Source organism: Dysidea avara, chromosome 1 (genome assembly GCF_963678975.1).
Source record: "Dysidea avara chromosome 1, odDysAvar1.4, whole genome shotgun sequence".
NCBI lineage: Eukaryota > Metazoa > Porifera > Demospongiae > Dictyoceratida > Dysideidae > Dysidea > Dysidea avara.
The window spans coordinates 33367308-33387859 of record NC_089272.1 but is presented as its reverse complement, the minus strand read 5'-3'; the positions used below and the strand labels follow the sequence as shown (position 1 = coordinate 33387859).

At 37.9% G+C, this 20552-nt stretch overlaps 1 protein-coding gene and 2 long non-coding RNA genes across 4 annotated transcripts; all 3 read left to right on the top strand.

Annotated features, from left to right (window-relative positions):
* The first annotated feature begins 14100 nt into the window (after positions 1 to 14100).
* Positions 14101 to 15051, top strand: LOC136241819 (uncharacterized). The gene is made up of 4 exons (XM_066033148.1): positions 14101 to 14136; positions 14199 to 14361; positions 14419 to 14525; positions 14743 to 15051. Exons 2-4 carry the CDS (start codon positions 14268 to 14270, stop codon positions 15049 to 15051), a joined length of 510 nt encoding a protein of 169 aa, XP_065889220.1. The 5' UTR covers positions 14101 to 14136; positions 14199 to 14267.
* Positions 15052 to 18477: 3426 nt separating this feature from the next.
* LOC136249839 (uncharacterized) lies at positions 18478 to 19039 on the top strand. The gene is made up of 3 exons (XR_010698355.1): positions 18478 to 18549; positions 18601 to 18746; positions 18794 to 19039. It is a non-coding gene; the product is annotated as an uncharacterized lncRNA (long non-coding RNA).
* Positions 19040 to 19236: 197 nt separating this feature from the next.
* Positions 19237 to 19909, top strand: LOC136249846 (uncharacterized). Of its 2 annotated transcripts, XR_010698358.1 has the most exons (5): positions 19248 to 19316; positions 19365 to 19406; positions 19465 to 19593; positions 19648 to 19685; positions 19737 to 19909. It is a non-coding gene; the product is annotated as an uncharacterized lncRNA (long non-coding RNA). The 2 variants fall into 2 exon arrangements; XR_010698357.1 differs by having other exon boundaries at positions 19237 to 19593.
* The last annotated feature ends 643 nt before the right edge of the window (positions 19910 to 20552 follow it).

Sequence of the window (20552 nt, the reverse complement as noted above, 5' to 3'; positions counted from 1 at the left end):
TAAAATTCTCTCACAGTTGGTGACTGTCACTAGTGCACAGTGGCTGAGGGGACCGCATGACGAGAGTCTGTGGATGGTGCTGGCAGGGTTCGAACCCTGGCTAGGAACGGCCAGTTTCCTCCCTTACCCTAACAGCATTACGCACGTGGTGTGGCCTACTACTTTAACGCCTATATACTGCTTGCAGTATGCGAGGGAGTAAGGTGTGTGCTTATGAAGTCACCTTTTGACATACTTTTGCAGACTTTTTTTTTTTTTAGTTACACTGTAAAATAAATTCAGAAATAACAAAATTATACAAGTAGCAATTTTGTATGACATTCAATTTACAGTGTGTTAATCTCTTTTTATTGTCATGCAGTCTCATATATATATATATATATATATATATATAGCAGGTAGCTACCTACTTTTTAAGGCTCAACAGCTTTTTGGTAAGAAACTGGGGAATACTGGCTACACAATGCACTTACATGGCAAGGTGACTGATTAGTATGAGCCGCTAGCTATATATGATATGTGCATGTTTTGTTACTTAAGAATAAGAAGGTAACTACAGTCAACAGATCAAGGTAACTATAATGTACAGTAGAGAGGGTAACTATATTCAACTACAGTAGAGGGTATACTATATAACCGCTATGTATACAGTCAACAGCTGACTATACAGTCAACTATAATTAAGGTTACTGTATAGAGGGTAACTGCAATCTAGAGGATGACTACAGTACCAGGTATACACTGTACAGTAGAGGCAGTGATTACATGTATTATACTGTACATGTGTAATTAGTCAAGTTGAGTCAGCGGAGGTAATTACAACACAGTCAACTACACTGAGCCTAGCTATGCACTGATGATGTAACACTTGGCAACTATAATTATGGTAACTGGCTACAGTCAATTCAACAAAGGTAACTAGACATCAACTGCGATAGTGCTAATTGCAACAACATACTGGCAACTAGAGTCAACAGAGGTAATCAACTATATACAAAATAATGGCCTGGTATAGCAACAGCAGTTTTTGCAGGTAGGTAGAGCTAAATAAATACCAAACTATATACGTAGCAATTGCTTACTGTGCGACCCACTTTTAGTTGCCCATACAACCAGTTTTAAAGTTTGCATATTCGGATTTATTTATTATTATTATTACTGCAATAATTATAATTATTATTCAAATAAAAAAAAATTGACATTGTAATATTTTTTGTAAATAATCCAAGTTCTTTATCTTGTATCATCACTCCATTCACCCATGATACATCTGAGGGGATAAAAGATACTGGTAATCATCTCTAACAAGTAATACCACTTACATTGTAATCATGCTCCCATATTCTTTGACACAAGTAGTGCTTGCACTCTGCACGGATACACTGACTATTCCATCCAATTGCTGAAGATGAAGAAACAATAACACACAAACTATTTTTACAAAAGTAATACTCACATTTGTAAGGTCATCGGTGTTCCACTGTCCAAATAGTCTGTGACACGTCCATTTCTAAACATCAGCACAAAAATTATTCACTTTCACCAACAAGTAATGCCATACAGTGCTATGGTTTTTCAGTACATAAATAACCTCAAAAGAATGAAAGCTGGAGCTAATAATCTCACCTCAGCTGCACCTAAGTGATACGTTTGACATTGTATCCACTGAAGAATCCTACACACAATTTAGACCTGACACAGAGTGTTAAGTTAGTTGTTAGAAGTTTTATCCATTACAACATGTGTGGACAGGTGACAATAAGAAACTTGCATACACAGAAAGCACTTACTGTTGTGGGATGCATTAAAACCCGGACAGTGAAACAACAGAAGAGCAATACTTGGGTTGATCTTCAAATATCTGTGAAACCCAACATAATGGTGCAAGCCTAAATATTCAGTATAAACCATGGGTAAAATATTTGTGCAATTGAAAAGAATCATAATTTTTAAAAATACTGTGTTCTTTGTGAAGAAAGGTCCAATGATGGAGATATTATCTTATTTGCCTATTCAAAAGAAGTTCAAAAATCTTTTGTTTTGTCACAGTAGATCAAAGGATACATGAGATGTGGGCAATTGTTTACGTCACATTGAAGTGATCATACATGATTGATCTTTCTTCACCGATTTTGTCTCTGTATGTAGTGAAGAAAGGTGATAGAAGGGTAAACGTCTAAAGTAATGGACTCCCCTATTCATGGCGAAGACAATGGTGTAAGTTGTAACTCTGTACTGCATTGTGTATGTAAGTTACAGCCGTTCTTGTAAGTGCCTGTAATTTATTTTTTCCAATACTTGCTGTACAAATCAATCCTTCTGTTGTTGCTACTTTATAGGGTTGTAACTACAAAAGTTGTTTGCATACAAGGCTAAACCTTTGCTAGAGCATACACTTGGCTAAGTAGATTATAAATATTCAATTATAAAGAATTTGAAAAATGTGCCATTATATCAGATCCAGTGACTGAATGTTGGAAAATCACCAATTTGGGCGTACGTGAAATAATTAGAATTTTCATGTTTAGTGGGTTGCAAATAAGAGTAGAGCACAGAGAATTTTCTTGTAATTAAAGGTATTAATAATGACTTAAAACCATTAACAAGTAGATGTGCACTATAAAATTGTTATTTGATCATTAAAATAGTTTAGGTGTCAAATGCTCCCATATCGGCGATTCTCCAAACTTCAGTCACATACAATGTACATAAACTATTCACAACTAAGCTAAACTTTATATCAAGACACACGGTAGTGTGTCGTGCGGCCCAAGAAGCCGGCGCGTAACACCCGTGAGTATATTGACAGGAAGAAAGAAAACGCAATTTTCGCACCTCCGTAGCTCTGTGCTTCCTTGATGAAACAAGACGATTTTTGCTGTGGACATGCCCCCCAACTGCAGCACTCTACATTCCAAATTTGAGCGAAATCGCTTCGCGCGTTCCCGAGATATGCGACTTCAAAAATTGGCTGAGTTTCTTCGTTTTTTTTTTCTTCTTCTTCTTCTTCTTATTTTTCTTTTTCTTGTCGCACACTTACAAAAACTGCTATAAAACTCGAACGCGTTATCCGATTGCCTTGAAATTTGGCACACAGAAGGGGGGTATAAAGGCGCATCTTGGTACCAACTTTGGCTGGAATACCATAAACAGACAAAGAGTTATGAGCGATTATGCACGAAAAATAACACCAATATGTTGTCACGCCTACAGGGTAAACCGCGTATGGGAAGAAGCTGAAAATCGGTGGGTGAATAGGTTAACTATTGAACCTCAAACCTTTTGTGGTTTGAAAGAAATCGAGCTAAAAACCAGGAAGATACAGCGAAAAAATCAACAGTGTGTAACAATTACGCAATCGAGATTAGCTAATTTTTAATATTTTTATTTTATTATTATTATTATTATTATGCTTGCCACGCCTATCAGGTAAACCGCTTGGGGTAATGCTTTCAAAATCGCTGTACAGATGGAGTTATCATCTTAGAAAGGCTCTTCAATGGTGTAGAAGAATCAGACTTAAATCCACGGAGTTATAACACGAAATCCAACTTGGTGTAGCAAGTGCGAGATCGAGATACTCTAATAGAGCAGTCATCCTAATAGAGCAGTCACCCTGAACAGAATTAAAGAGATCAGTTAGAAATAAGTAACCTGTATAGAGATCAGCTACAAACAAATCACCCTGTAGAGAGTTCAGCTACAAACAATTCACCCTGTTAAAACATCAGTTAGAAGAAGATTTCTTGTAGAGAGTTCAAATACAAACAAATCACCCTGTTGAAAGATCAGCTAGAAGATGTCACCTTGTAGATAGTTCAGTTACAAAGAAACCACCATGTAGAGAATTCAGCTACAAACTAGTGACCCTGTAGATACATCAGCTAGAAGAAGTTACCTTGTAGAGAGTTCAGCTACAAAGAAACCATTCTGTAAAGAGCTCAGCTGCAAACAAATCACCTATACAGAATTCAGCTACAAACAAATCACCCTGTAGAGAGATCAGCTAGAAGAAGTTACCTTGTAGATAGTTCAGCTACAAACAAATCATCCTGTAGAGAGATCAGCTAGAAGAAGTTACCTTGTAGATAGTTCAGCTACAAACAATTCACCCTGTACAGAGCTCAGTTAAAAGAGGTTTCCTTGTAAAAAGTTCAGCTACAAACAAATCACCCTGTAGAGAGATAAGTAAGAAGAAGTTACCTTGTAGATCGTTCTGCTACAAACAATTCACCCTGTAAAGAGATCAGCTAGAAGAAGTTACCTTGTAGAGAGTTCAGCTACAAAGAAACCATCATGTAGAGAATTCAGCCGCAAACAAATCATGTATAGAGAGTTCAGCTACAAACAAATCTCCCTGTAGAGAGATCAGCTAGAAGAAGTTTCCTTGTAGAGAGTTCTGCTACAAACAAATCACCCTGTAGAAAGATCAGCTAGAAGAAATCACCTCGTAGAGAGTTCAGCTTCAAAGAAACAATCATGTGAGAGTTCAGGTACAAACAAATTGTCCTGTAGAGAGATCAGCTAGAAGAAGTTACCTTGTAGAGAGTTCAGCTACAAAGAAACCATCATGTAGATAGTTCAGGTACAAACAAATCACCCTGTAGAAAGATCAGCTATAGAAGAAATCACCTTGTAGAGAGTTCAGCTACAAAGAATCTATCGTGTAGAGAGTTTAACTACAAACAAATCACCCTGTAGAAAGATCAGCTATAGAAGAAATCACCTTGTAGAGAGTTCAGCTACAAAGAAACCATCATGTAGAGAGTTCAGCTACAAACAAATCGGCCTGTAGAGAGATCAGCTAGAAGAAATTACCTTGTAGAGAGTTCAGCTACAAAGAAACAATCATGTAGAGAGTTCAGCTGCAAACAAATCACCTGTAGAGAGTTCAGCTAGAAACAAGTCACCCTGTAGAGAGATCAGCTAGAAACAAGTCACCTTGTAGAGAGTTCAGCTAGAAGAAGTAACATTGTAGAGCTACAAAGAAGCTACCATGTAGAGTTCAGCTGCAAACAAATCACCCTGTAGAGAACTCAGCTACAAACAAATCGCCCTGTAGAAAGATTAGCTAGAAGAAGTTACTTTATAGGGAGTTCAGCTATGAACAGATCACCCTGTAGAAAGTTCAGCTACAAACAAATCACCCTGTAGAGAGTTAAGTTACAAAGAAACCACCATGTAGAGAGTTCAGCTGCAAAAAAAATCAATCACTCTGTAGAGAGTTCAGCTAGAAGAAGTCACCTTGTAGAGAGTTAAGCTGCAAATAAATCACCCTGTAGAGAATTCAGCTACAAACAAATCACCCTGTAGAAAGATCAGCTAGAAGAAGTTACCTTGTAGAGAGTTCAGCTACAAAGAAACCACCATGTAGAGAGTTCAGCTGCAAACAAATCACCTGTAGAGAATTCAGCTAGAAACAAGTCACCCTGTAGAGAGATCAGCTAGAAACAAGTCACCCTGTAGAGAGTTCAGCTAGAAGAAGTCACATTGTAGAGAGTTCAGCTACAAAGAAACTACCACGTAGAGAATCCAGCTGCAAACAAATCATCCTGTAGAGAGTTCAGCTAGAAGAAGTCACCTTTTAGAGAGTTCAGCTACAAAGCAACCACCATGTAAAGAGTTCAGCTGCAAAAAACTCAATCACCTTGTACAAAGATCGGCTAGAAGAAGTTACCTTGTAGAGAGTTCAGCTACAAAGAAACCACCATGTAGAGAGTTCAGCTGCAAACAAATCACCTGTAGAGAGTTCAGCTAGAAACAAGTCACCCTGTAGAGAGTTCAGCTAGAAGAAGTCACATTGTAGAGAGTTCAGCTACAATGAAACTCCCATGTAGAGAGTTCAGCTGCAAACAAATCACCCTGTAGAGAACTCAGCTACAAACAAATATGCAGTGAAAAAGATAAGCTAGAAGAAGTTACCTTGTAGAGAGTTCAGCTACAACGAAACCACCATGTAGAGAGTTCAGCTACAAACAAATCACCTGTAGAGAGTTCAGCTAGAAACAAGTCACCCTGTAGAGAGATCAGCTAGAAACAAGTCACCTTGTAGAGAGTTCAGCTAGAAGAAGTCACATTGTAGAGAGTTCAGCTACAAAGAAACCACCATTTAGAGAGTTCAGCTGCAAACAAATCACCCAGTAGAAAGTTCAGCTATGAACAGATCACCCTGTTGAGAGTTCAGTTAGAAACAAGGAATCCTGTAGAGAAATCACCTAGAAGTATCGCCTTGTAGAGTTCAGCTACAAACAAATCACCTGTAGAGAGTTCAGCTACAAACAAATCACCCTGTAGAGAGATCAGCTAGAAGAAGTTACCTTGTAGGGATTTCAGCTACAAACAAATCACCCTGTAGAGAGTTCAGCTACAAAGAAACTATTCTGTAAAGAGCTCAGCTGCAAACAAATCACTTGTACAGAATTCAGCTACAAACAAATCGCCCTGTAGAGAGATCAGCTAGAAGAAATTACCTTGTAGATAGTTCAGCTACAAACAAATCACCCTGTAGAGAGTTCAGCTACAAAGAAACTATTCTGTAAAGAGCTCAGCTGCAAACAAATCACTTGTACAGAATTCAGCTACAAACAAATCGCCCTGTAGAGAGATCAGCTAGAAGAAATTACCTTGTAGATAGTTCAGCTACAAACAAATCACCCTGTAGAAAGATCAGTTAGAAGAACTTCCCTTGGAGAAAGTTCAGCTACAAAGAAACCATTTTGTAAAGAGCTCAGCTGCAAACAAATCACCTGTACAGAATTCAACTACGAACAAATCACCCTGTAGAGATCAGCTATAAGAAGTTACCTTGTAGATAGTTCAGCTACAAACAAATCTCCCTGTAGAGAGATCAGCTAGAAGAAATTACCTTGTAGAGAGTTCAGCTACAAAGAAACCACCATGTAGAGAGTTCAGCTGCAAAGAAATCACCCTGTAGAAAATTCTGCCAGAAACAAATTGCCCTGTAGAAAGATCAGTTAGAAGAAGTTACCTTTTAGAGAGTTCAGCTACAAAGAAACCATTCTGTAAAGAGCTCAGCTGCAAACAAATCACCTATACAAAATTCAGCTACAAACACATCACCTGTAGAGAGATCAGCTAGAAGAAGTTACCTTGTAGATCGTTCAGCTACAAACAATTCACCCTGTAGAGAGAGCAATTAGAAGAAGTCACCTTGTAGAGTGTTCAGTTACAAAGAAACCACCATGGAGATTTCTGTAATCAATATATGTGACCGGATTTGCGAAAAGGGGTCTTCCACACACATCCAATTCCGTAAATGTTGGAGACCATAACTCAGTGTTCAAGTAACATAATTATTAACCTGAACATTTCACCATGTATTCAGCTATAGTGGTGCTCACCACTGCCCAAATATCAAGGCAATAGCTCTTTCCAATCTGAAGTTATCAATTGTCAAAGTTGGCAAATTGGACCCCTTTTCGCAAATCCGGTCACATATGTATTATACAGTATATATAATTTGTACATTTACTGATAAAATATTTAAAGTACATCTACTTCATCTTTTCTTCTTCCTGTAGTAAAGAAAAAAACATAGGTTAAAAAAGTCCCAAAGCTGGCCATAGGCCGGCTTTGGGGTATACAAATACAAAAAGAAATGAAATCTAATCCAAAACAGCCAAGCTGTAAAAAAAGTGTGCGGCCCTCAGAAAGGCTATGGTGAAAAAAGATGTGAAATCCAAGGTGGCGGCCAAGAAATGGCTGTGATGGTAGGTTAGTGGTAAAAATTTTAATAACGACAATTCAGGTGAATTTTTGTGAAGCGGCACAAAAATTCACCTGAATTGTCATTATTAAAATTTTTACCACTAACCTACCATCACAGCCATTTCTTGGCCGCCACCTTGGATTTCACATCTTTTTTCACCATAGCCTTTCTGAGGGCCGCACACTTTTTTTACAGCTTGGCTGTTTTGGATTAGATCCCCTTTACTACAATATACTATCAAGGTTTTCGTTACACTTCCTTATATGAAGTAACTGACAGAATTTATTATTGGTAGCATAAGTGACCTATTATCGAACGGTACCTATTATCGAACATAAAAATCATGTAACGTATTCGGAAGTTTACAATTTTATTCCGCATACTCGTAAGGTGTTTATATGGAGAATTCCAATAGTGTAGCCTATTCTTAATGGGCTTTCCATCCTTTAGAGTTTATGTGTGGACATCACAGCAGTCTTGATACTCTTCACCACTGATGAAGAAATGAAGAAAAAGAACACAGGAATTGCCGTGAAAGAAGTACAACTCGAGTGTGACTTTGGCGGAATTCGGCTGACTCCCCCCCGTGCGTTTGTCATTTACCTGAGTAAAAGATGTATCCATGAAGACTGTACAGAAGGGGTTGTTGTAAACAAGGATAATAAGACTGTGTTATTGGTCGTAATGTGCTGATTTTCACTGTACGCATTTTACACTAAATGATTCACTGTTGTAACTCACAAGTGCATGCTTGTATCAAAACTATACTTCAGTTACAGTATCATGGTACTTCAGATAACACGTTGATATAATAATTAAGAGTGTGTAGGGTGCACTGAAGTCACCACAGTAGAAAAGTTGCAAAACATTCGATAATAATTGATTAACGCATTTTAAAGGGCGTTCGATAATAGGTATCGGTGTTCGATAATTCATATTTTACGGAATGCAGAAATCCTCTCATAACACGGACACTAATTGCATACTATTACTCAAACTTACATGAGGTATTCTGCAAGAAAGGCACTACCTCCTGGTGAAAAGTCGAGGTTGATACTACTTTCCTGGAGATATTTATGAAGTAAAGTATACACTTTGTTCGATAATTGGTCACTTACGCTAGTAGTGTAGAGCCAGCTAAGGAATGAAGGTCTGTGAGCAATCATGTGAGTAGTCCATGCAAGTTTGCATACATGTAGAGAACTGTTCTAGGTTTAGGACTACACTTGTTTAGCTAGGCAACACACCATGTTATACTATGATAATAAACACCCAGCATCTTATCACCCTAGTGTGGTTTCTAAAAAGGTCCTGTTTGCTATAGGCCAGGAACAAAATGCTAGTAAATAAAGCTTAGCTTTTATAAGGAAATATAGCACATTATCTCAGTGTGGATAGCTAGGAAATGGCAAGTCCTTGAGGGCAGTCACCCAAGTGTAAAAAAATGGTACAAGCAGAAAGAAATTTGCATAATGCTATAAAAGGTACAACAAACACTAGCGTAGGTAAAGTTTATAGTGTCTCCCTCTGCGTGCAAGTAGCTACTACCTCAAAAGGTACTACAGTATATAGTACTTACACTGTAAAATCATCGGTGTACTGTCATTCGCAGACATGCCCATTTCCTGATAAGTAAACGAAAATATTTTACTTTTGTAACAAGTAAGTAAAGCATTTACATCTGTACTGTCACAATAAGTGAAACTCACATTGCAAAATCACAGGTGCTGCAGTGTCACCCATGGTATGCTTGTCAGCATTTTTGAAGAGGTACATAAACAAACCCCAGTAAACAAAGTACATATGTAATTGAAGGGGCCAGTGGGAAAAGGGAGTAACACACATTTGAGTTTGGGACCAGTGGGAAAATGGAGTAACACACAGTAGCTCACACTGTACAATAAATATAATATTATTACTATTAAAGCATTGCTGTGGAAAATAAAGCAGGTGGCACTCGGCTGAGATGGATATAGAATATAGCATGAACTGAAGCCTAGTACTATATCACCACTGAAGAGAAGTGAGAGCGAGGTAACGCTTTAAATGATTTATTGGCGTACCTTGCAGCCATATACACTAAGACTCGTGATTAACACATGCTGCACAAATTATTAGTAGCCTGTATACATACAACTAATTAAACAAGTGTAGTTCAACTTCACCGTAATATTTTGACATTGTAGATGGTCATCATTATTTTGTTATTGGCAGGTTTTGGCTACAAGCAACAATCGAATGCTCGTGGTGATGATGAAGAATTTTAGTGATATTTCCAGGACTTGTCCGCTAGTACATACCATATTAAGATAATCACCTGCTAGCTGATCTGAGCTATGCAGATTGGTAGAGCAGATACGTGCTAAGGCATGGTGAATCACTCAGAACATTTACAATAATACCTAGCTAAGGGGTGGCCACTCCAGACTAAATATTTTGTGCACCGGTTTATGAGATAAGTGTATGTTGGAAGGGGCCAGGGAAGGGGAAGATGTTGTTGGCTTGCCTTATTTATCTACAATGTTGTAATTAAGTTTCATTCTTTTGGGGGTCTGCATGGATATAGCAACAGATGTAGCTCTGTTTCAAGCATATAACAGACATGCCAGCTTTTACGCATTAGGCGTGAGTCTCACTCTCTGGCTAGTAATCTCACACTCTCACGCCTAACCCTCTGTTTCTCACTCTTTCAGCTTAGTTATCACACCTGCGGATCAAGTCACGATGGGGTTGGCTTTTTCAATCCCTCTAGATATCTGTCCTGCTTCACTTTAGGATATTTAGTTCAAAGATTTTTGTTTAGGCTCCTTGGCTATAGGTAAACACCTCGTACAGACTCTGCCTTCTGTGTACACCCTCCAGTGCCTAACTGGTAAAGAGGATAATAAGAATAATATAATAACCTGATCTGCTTAATAATTAGCCCTGTGCTTAATGTACTTTTTTTTTGGTCTTCAATACCACACAGTAAAAACAAAGTAGTGAACGTCACTACTTTATGTAGTGACGTTCACTACTTTTAGATTCACTACAACGTAGTGAATTATCAAAGTAGTGAAGGTCACTACCAATGTAGTGACGTTCACTACATTTTAATTCACTACGTTGTAGTGAAATCATAATGTAGTGACGTTCACTACAAAAAGTAGTGACGTTCACTACATTTTAATTCACTACGTTGTAGTGAAATCATAATGTAGTGACGTTCACTACAAAAAGTAGTGACCTTCACTACATTTTAATTCACTACATTGTAGTGAAATCATAATGTAGTGACGGTCACTACAAAAAGTAGTGACCTTCACTACATTATAAATTTTTTACTATACTTCAATATAACAACATGTCAAGAACACTATTACTGTCAGTAACATTTAACATTGGTATATAAAGGACAGTTTCTGAGGTATCATAACAGACTATAAACCAAAATTGCAGGTTGATAGACTTCTTTAAATAAAATGTTATACCTCTGAAAAATGACAACCTCTTTATAACAGTATGGTCACAAAGTGTCCGCTAGAAGTATCATCTACATATTTCACCACAATTATGTAAACTTGCTGTGTATTCACAGTAGTATAGGGTAAATGTAGCAAAACCAAACAAAATATCCGATTGTACATATGTGAGTGTGGGTGTGTGTGTGTATGTGATAACACTGGAAATCAGCAGTCATGTATTGTAGCTTCAGATTTTCTATTGGTAGGGACTATACAGTACATTTGATAAATTTCTGATTTGAAGATTAAGATTCCCACCTGAAGCCATTTATTGATGTGAAAAGGATGCTTATAAGAAGATACGAGTTTGCACATGAAAGATCACATGACAACCTTTAGAAACTTGCAGGGAATATGGTACGGGATGCTGCTGTCAATGCTAAGGAGCTAGGATTTACTTCACAAAGGACTTTCATTCATTGATTAGGTTTAATATGCACTTCTGCAGGAATGTCAATGAAGTCTTTGCAGACATTCTACTAGGCTGTAGTAAGCCAAGTAAAAAAAAGTTTTGACTACTTTTCTGGACATGGGGAAACTAGGCAAATCTGATGTCAAACTGTACTCATAAATTTTAGTATGTAAATGCTATAAATACCTGCATTTATGAAACCACTAAACTTTCACATTCATGTAATCAAAATGGTAAATGTAAAATATTATATAACATCAACTATACGTACTGCATGTAAGTTTAACAATGGAATATATGTATATGTATAATGTACATACGTAATAAAAACACATCTTTGACCAGCTTCTGCTTTTCTTTTCATCTTTCATCCAGCAGCGGGCAGAACGAGTCTGTAAAAAAACAATATATCATGTACATGTATCTGGAAACATAGACATTTTGTGAAATGTGCCTTGTTCTGTATTTATTAAGGATGAAAAAATTACTTGCTAAGGAAATTCACTCAGACAGCAAAGGTGCATGTGTGCTTTCAGTAGCTAGCTACTACATTCATACTAGAATCCACTCAGACTAGCTCATTATGTCACATGACCATACAAATCCCCTTCACTGCTTGAAGGTTCTTAGTTTACTAATTTGTTAAGATGTCTTACTGTAGTTATACTGATAGTAAAGTGTCAGTAAACTTAAGTATATGGAACATAATTATTTTACTAAGTTTTAAACTCTCAGTAAAACATCAGTGAATGCGGGTTTACTGAAAAACTACTAAAATAACAAACAATTAACTGTTCCATATACTGGGGATATACCACTGTAGTAAACTAAGATACTTCAAGCAGTGCTTCTAGCCTGAGTATTCCTGGGGTTTGCAGGTCGAGACATGGTCAGGGTTTACATTGTCAGTGCTTACCCGGTAGGTGGGAAACTATAATTTTCAGTGATGCAAATCCCCACCTTGGCCAGGCAATAAGAATGTAAAGCTTCTCTAATTGCAAGTCCTGATTTTGGCTTGAAAGGCAAGCCATGCAAATGGTAACCCAGAACCTTTGCATTATGCAATGTTTCAGAGTCTAACTGTTATGCTTTAATTTATAATACAAATACTGTATTGCCTTGAGTTATGTACCTATCAGTGTAATCCCCGACTACACCACTGATACGGGATGAGGTGGAGGCAAACAGGCTGTGTGAAATAGTTCACTTGTGAAGGTGGGTTGATATTTCCCTGGTTGAGAATATGTAGCTGACACAGATAGATAGTCTGGGCATGTGAAACTATGTTGGGTGGAGGTGCATGTGTGTAGAGTATTTTCTGTCCAGTTTTAGACTATAGAACAAGTGCCTGCAAACAACATATATGTGACCAGATTTGCGAAAGGGGGGTCTTCCATACATCTAATTTACCAAATTTAATGACTCATAACCAGACCTCTTAACTATCACAATTTGGTCATGAGACGCACAATTTCAGCCTTCATATCACGACCACTTGTTGATCTCACGATTTCCAATAAAATTTTCTAAGGCACGCTAAATCTCCTTGATTTAAGCCCCAAAACGTCTTGTAGCATGTGTCATGTGATCAGTTAATTAGAATAGTGGGGTGCCTCTGTATTTTGAGCTGAAAATTTTGGCAGTTTCCCATACTTTTGAATGTGTCACAATCAAGTCACTTTGCTGCCAAACTCAATGAACTGACCCCTATTTAAAGGTGAAATCCTTTGAGAAAAGACTCAGTACACTGAAGAATTAGGTGAAATCCTACCAGTTGTGTTATTACAAATGTTTATTGCTTAATTTCGGTTGTTGTGAGATGTACTTGTGCGGAAAATCTGTGCTGAACACTAAATCCACAGCTGGATACTGATTACTCAAGAAATGGGAGGTGATTTCAACAATGAATCACTGGTGAACCAGTACATCAGCTGAGTTGAAAGATTGATATCACGTGATTCAACGATGGAGCAAAATAGTAGGTTCTTGTCATATAGTAGGCTACACTATAGTATAGAGATATTATAAGCTGCAGTAAACAGCAGTACTGCACTCACATAGCTAGCTAGTTGTGCCTTTTAAAACATTTTTTTTTGTTAAAACACATGTAACTATGTGCATGAGCCCCAGCACAAAGATGGTAGGCTTCACAACTGCATGGGGATGGGTGGCTGGCTTTCTCACAACCAGATCTGCTTCCAGGTTGAGAGGTCTGTCATAACTTTAGACTGAAAAGGCTATTGATTTAAAAATTGGACAGTAGTGAGCACTAACATAGTTTAGCGGATGGACAAATTTTCAAGTTAATACGTTCCTTGAGCAGTGAGTTATGGACTTCTGAGTTCAGAGAATTGGATGTGTGTGGAAGACCCCTTTTCATAAATCCAGTCACATACCGAGTAACCATTAATTATCTATGAAGGAACACACCTAACACGATACCCGTACTTCAAATACTAAAGGAATATCCAGGCTTAAGGGACCCTGATGAGGTGTGTATGCAAGTATAATTAAGTACTGTGAATAGATCACTTAAGAACTTTACAATACACAGCTTATTCGGGAGTTCAGCCGAGTAATCGGCAGAGAAATTTTGTCATCAGTTAAGGATGAGTGGGTAAAAATGGTCTCAAAAATCATTGAAGTTTCCAGAGACGAAACCGAAGGTGACCCTGTCATTGACCAATTGTTTGAAGACTTTGGCATTGAGCTAATGGGTAAGTACTGCGCCATAATTTTAACAATTGTATTACAGAATATTTTGTGCATTGTAGAAGAAGATTTGGGAGTGCAAACCATCGTTGCCATATGCTGTATTTACCGCTTAGTACCTGATCCAAGGATAAGGGTAGACCTGTCAAAAGTTGTTACCTTTGTTGATGTAAGTCAAATTATACACACAAGCAATAATACTGCATGTGATGACATACAATCAAGATTTCATGCAATCATAATTTTGGAATTTTAATTAATACTTAGAGCACATGTCTTTGTACTGCAGACAACAAATACATTGGAATGCATTCCCTCAGTATTTTGTGTGTGCATAAGTATGCTAGGCCAGCTTATTGACATTATTTTTTTGTTGCATTTGAAAGGATGGAAGCACAGAAGATGTGGTAAAACAGTTGCCCATGGCACAACCATGTATTGTTGTAAAGAGGGACGAGGAGAACAAACTACAATCTGCTCTTGTGGTTGAGAGATCAATTCTTTGTGTGGTGCCACCAGAGCTGGCTGCCATCCATCTATTGGGTGCATTTTATATATTTTATATGCACTACACAGAGGGCTGCAGCAACTTCTACGCAGCCCTTGAATCCATTCTCCTTGGCTGCAATAAGCCAAGTAGAAAGACTCGTTTGGCTGCTTTTCTGGGGAGACTTGGCTACTCCAATGAAGAATGATACTAAACTCTATAAACAAACATGCAGTACTCTGTACTCATGGCAATGCTCATAGTGTGTGTATGTACTTATAGCATACTTATATGCACTCTCATAGCGTATTCATTTACACGTACTTTTGATATGTACTTTCATAGTGTATTCATATTAGTAATAATGTACAGTACTCATGTAAACTTCATACTAACGTATTTTAAGGAATATACAGTATTTTACGCTACATAGTATATACTACGTAAATAAACCACATATAGTCTAAAATTATAGTACCTTAACATCTAAGATAATAATACTGAATGTTTTTAAATGCAACGTAGCCACCCTGAAGACACATCCTTTGCCAGCTTCTTTCCAAGTTCCAACTTCTTTTTTATCTTTCATCACGCAGTGGCCATTACAGATCTGCAATAGAAAACAATACTTTAAACTGAAAAGATATAATGAAATAATTGCACATATTTTGTGACTTTGCGTATGTGATTGGCTGAGCAAAGACCGGTTATTTTCGTCCATTCCTTGGATTCTATTTTATTGCTTCTCCGTTATCTATAGTAACAAAAGGAGTGGACAAAGAAGAAGACCATTCCAACAATGAAGTGACCATGGTAAACTTAATTTTTACCGCATCACCCATAACTCACATGGCTTCTGATGTATATACATGAAATAAAGATTGTCTTACTCCCCATGAAAAGGCAAATCTGATGGTTTATATAGGTTTTATTGATTCGTGCTTTGTTTCAGTACATAAAAACTAAAACATGCATAATTTTTTATGTAGCATGCATATTTTTATACTCAATACTTTTTTACTACAAAATAGAACCATACAAAAACAGCTGGTTTTTGCTCACTATTATAACTGTGGATAATCGACACTGCTATATCTGATTACTAGAGATCCATTAGCTACAGTATTAAGTAACTCTTGATACCTCCAAGTTTACCCTCAAAGCTTCTGAGAAAGCTGGTACATGCCTCAGTGACACTGTCATTTGGCAGTGTTTCATGTAGGGCTGGTGGTGAGAGTATTCATGGCAGCAGGCAATCACATATTATATGCATAATTCAATTATTTGTGAATGGTTATCGCTATCATACAGAAGCGATCATGGAATTGAATTGAATAAAAGCCGATGGCATATAACAGGTTTAGCATCATCCTGTTTCTTGCAGTATTGAAATGTTAAATATTTGCTCAGCACTTGCATTTACTGGAAGTGATACAATACAGACTGGAAATACGGCTGGTCAAGTATAAACACAGGGGCAGATCCAGGGAGTTCAAAGGGTTCCATGGAACCTCATTCTGGAAATTCCCCATGCTAAATCCGCCATTGCCTTGGTTCCATTCCAAGAAGCCAAAATGCTCCAAATGGCTCTCTATAAATTCTCTCTTGAAAAGCACCCTAGTGATATGACTATGGTTGACAGTCTCACAGTAAACAATGAAGGTGCAAGATACTCTAATAGAGCATACCAATACTACAAGAACAATGGCTGGTCTCCGTAGTCAAGCGATGAATAGATGTTTGGTTCCCCTTTTGCATTGGTCCCATCAGCAGCATATGGAGAATATAGTAATTGTTTAAACAGAACGACTTCAGAATTTACTTCTGGAGGCCGCACAATGTAAGGATTCCACCCATACCCTACTAGAAAGAGTACTACCCTGGCAGCACCCACTCCTTCACAAAAAGAGGAAGGGTCTGGTCACTCTCACTATAGCATTACAGAGTTGCAACTATGGAAGATAATTAAACAATGAGATCACAATGGCAGCAAGAATGGCATGTATAACAACCATACGAAGTAAGCATAGTTATAGGTTAAACAAACTCAACCAAAAAGCACAACCAAAAAAAATAGTTTTTATATTGATTAGGCATCACGAGTACATCAGCTCCAACTACATGGCCCTCTACCTCCATCTTTCGTTCTTTTAAAGAACACCCTATTGTTGACTACAAGCAGCCATTACATCTTCACAAAACATATTACATAATTCCAAGAACTATTATTAACTCTTGATAATTCTATAGTATCAATGCATGGTAACTTAAAAAAAATTGTGATTACCAACAACATAATCTGATTGGCACAGCCTGTTTTCTGTAACATGCTACTGATTTGAATGCTAGAGTAACCGGACCAGGATGGGCACCGGCACATTATACAGTAACTGAATTAAAATAACTCGACCAGAAATGAAAATCTTCTAGCACTTGCAAAGTCGAGGCTTCATATTCTGGGAATGGCATTACAAGACCAGTGAGCTCTTTAGGATGTCTTTGGAGTGAGCTCCATTAAAAAAGTTATCACAAAATGATCTCAGTAGTATTTCTGACCCTTTAAAGAACTCTTAGATAACAAGGGAAGAACAAAAATTTTGGTCTCAACAGTTATGGTTAATACATTTTTTACCTCTGAAAGAGGAAAACCTGCAAAAAATGGATAAAAATTCTGGGTCCCAAAATGTCCAAAATAGCACATGAATAAATAGTACATGAAATCAGTCAATAGTGAGGACAAACCTTTCCATTAATTGAGGTCTGGCTGACATTGACCACAGTTGCAGGTCGCACAGTGGACTGGCAGCTAGTATCCTAATTAATGCCTGCACATCCACAAACTTTGGCACAGTTGCAATGCGTCATTGGGTTCAGAAAAGAAAAGAACGCCATAAATTCATTTTCCAGGTCAGTAGTCTGGCCATGCAAGTATATATATATAATAATAATAATAGTGAGAGACTATTGACCCCGGGCCATCAATAAATAATGTCAGTAGCATATAGACCCTTTGCAGGTGAGCTGCTGCCATAGCAACATTTACCATTTTGAAGTACAACCTGATTTGCAACCCTGATAGCATAGGGGAGAGTGTACGTTTAACCTACATGGTCAACCTTTGCTGTGGAATGCAGGTGAAGCAGCCCTAGGTATTGTTTTACTCTTATGAAAAGCAATGCTATCAGGTTTGCAAAACTGGTTGTACTCCAAGATGGCGGATGCTGCTATGGCAGCAGCTCACCTGCGAAGGGTCTATAGCCATACCAGGGATGGCGATGACCAGGGTTAGAGCCCTGGTAATCAGTCAAAGCACCGGTAATTTGTCAGCTTAAAGTGCTATTAGCCCTGGTAATAACATCTTAAAACCTTCGTAATTATGAAAGGCTGGCCATAGACAGTATATTGTACGTAGAATATACTATCTATGGGCTAGCTAACGCCGATTAATTCAAATGTGTGTTTACAGTTACAGCTTGTTTACTTACGATTTTAAACAGACTAATCAGGAACGGTTGATTACAGACGATAAACACTATGGATCTTCAGATACAGAGTGCATAGCACTAAGCAGTAGCACCAGAGGTAGCACCTCGAGTAGCATCATGTCAAGGAAACTCTAAATAATGCCACATATAATTGATGACGTTATCTACTTGGTTGTCTTGGTAACATCGTTGCTCACTTAGTTACGTGCTGTAGAAGTCGTGTAAGTGGAAGACTAATAATTGTTCTTTTACTTCTGTTTTCTATTGACTAGAGACTGTTTCGTAACTGTGACGTGCGGTCAGGTGGCCGCAGAGTGGTCTCCCGAGTCAACTGAGTAGGCTAGGCAGCTTAGCACTGCGTACCTCTCGGCGTACCTAGTAGCTGTTGCATTTAGCAAGTGGTTAACAATTCAGAAAAGTAAGTCTTAAATTGTAATTATTTGTTTTACACTTTTGCACACGTAGACTACCCCAGCCAGCAAAGTTGGCTGCCCGCCAATTTCCCGGCGCCGGCACTGTACTGAGTAACAGAGCCGAGAGGTGATGAAGTTTGGGGCTTTCATTTTAATATACCATAAGGTATAGCACATAGTAACTGAATTGAGTGATGGAGTACTGACACTTATGGTGTGACTGGCGGTTGCTTACAAACTGGATTGTGTACACTGATGTATTTTAGCTTTCTGACATATCTGAGCTTCACATTTTTACCACTACTAGCTAATCACTTTTTTTTGTTTTCTGTATGTATGCATGTTTGTCAGTTTTGTTCTTGTATTTACCTTGCCGTGCCCACGCAGATCTTTTACTACGATCTGATTGTGGTTGCACGAGGCCGAGCTAGGTCGCACATACTGTAAGTTAACTCTACTTATTGTGTTTTCTCATTTATAATAATGATGGTTCTCTCTCCATGCAGTAGCCGATTGATATTCATTGCAGTGGTGTATACCTGTGGGGTACTGCTGTGTGTCTGCAAGTGTTTAAGGTTTGTAGCTTTAAACAACCATTCTGCAGTTAAAATGTTGTTTGGCAGTTTAGGTAATAATGACTTTCCCTTGGTAGCAGTTTTAAACAGGTAAATGCTTTAGCTTATTACATTGGAGATTGTTTACGATCTTTGTTTCTTGATATAGCGAATACTGCAAGACTAGCAAATGAAACAATTTGCTACCACTATACTGTGGTTACTAATAGGAACCGATCTAACATATCAGATGGTTATACCATGCACCCATCCCTTACACACAGTTGTGCAATAGTTGGTAAGTGCATATATGTTTATCTCATATTACATATCAACAATTATTTTATCACAGCATAAATCATGTACATCTGCTCTATTGTAGCTATGCTGGTAAGTTTTATTTAGCTACCATAGTTTGTATTATATTGTTATATCTTGCAGTTCAATGAGAAAACTAGCAATATACACTGCACAGTATCTGATGCATCTTTGCTGCTGCAGAATCTTCTCACAAGAAATTTCTGGACTAACATGTATGCACCTATACAAAAAAACTGACATTTTGTATACATGTATTTTTACTTGTATGCAGTATTATTTTTAATGGAATTCTATGGTGCATGAATGCATATATAAACTGGATGCAAATGCGATGTAGTGAAATCACCGCAAATAAGTAGTGACGTTCACTGTAAAACAGTAGTGAAGTTCACTACTAATGGCACTGCAAGTAGTGACGTTCACTACAGTTGGTAGTGACGTTCACTACTTTTTTGTAGTGACGTTCACTACAAAAAAGTAGTGAACGTCACTACACAAAAATAGTGAGTATTGTGGCAGAGGTTTCACTACTAATTAGTAGTGACGTTCACTACTTTGTTTTTACTGTGCAACATGTTGCTGTCAGACCTTCAGTGCTGGTCACTGTAAAGCGCTAATAACAATAAAAATGACAACCAAAAATACTCGAGCTGCACTCGAGTCTAGTCCACATTGCTGGTAGTATTTGAGGTTTCACTCCTAAAATTGTTGAGAGGTTAGCATCTCTGCATACAAAGGAGGCGAAGCAAGACTGAGTGCAGCAATCATGCGGACAGAACCTAAATAAAATATTAATTATACTTACGTACGTACTCTGATCCCACTACTACTGTCCACAACGGGTGCATGTCCATCAGACAAAGCCTTGGTGGAAACACCACCTGTACAGGTCTGCCACGTATTGTTCACTTGTTGGTAAGGTACGTGGTCGTAGTA

Excerpts from the sequence above, each read along its gene's own strand:
- LOC136241819 (XM_066033148.1), top strand. The coding sequence starts at position 14,268 with ATGGTCTCAAAAATCATTGAAGTTTCCAGAGACGAAACCGAAGGTGAC. Across the intron at positions 14,362-14,418 it reads CTTTGGCATTGAGCTAATGG|AAGAAGATTTGGGAGTGCAA; the intron begins GTAAGTACTGCG and ends TGTGCATTGTAG. Across the intron at positions 14,526-14,742 it reads AAGTTGTTACCTTTGTTGAT|GATGGAAGCACAGAAGATGT; the intron begins GTAAGTCAAATT and ends TGCATTTGAAAG.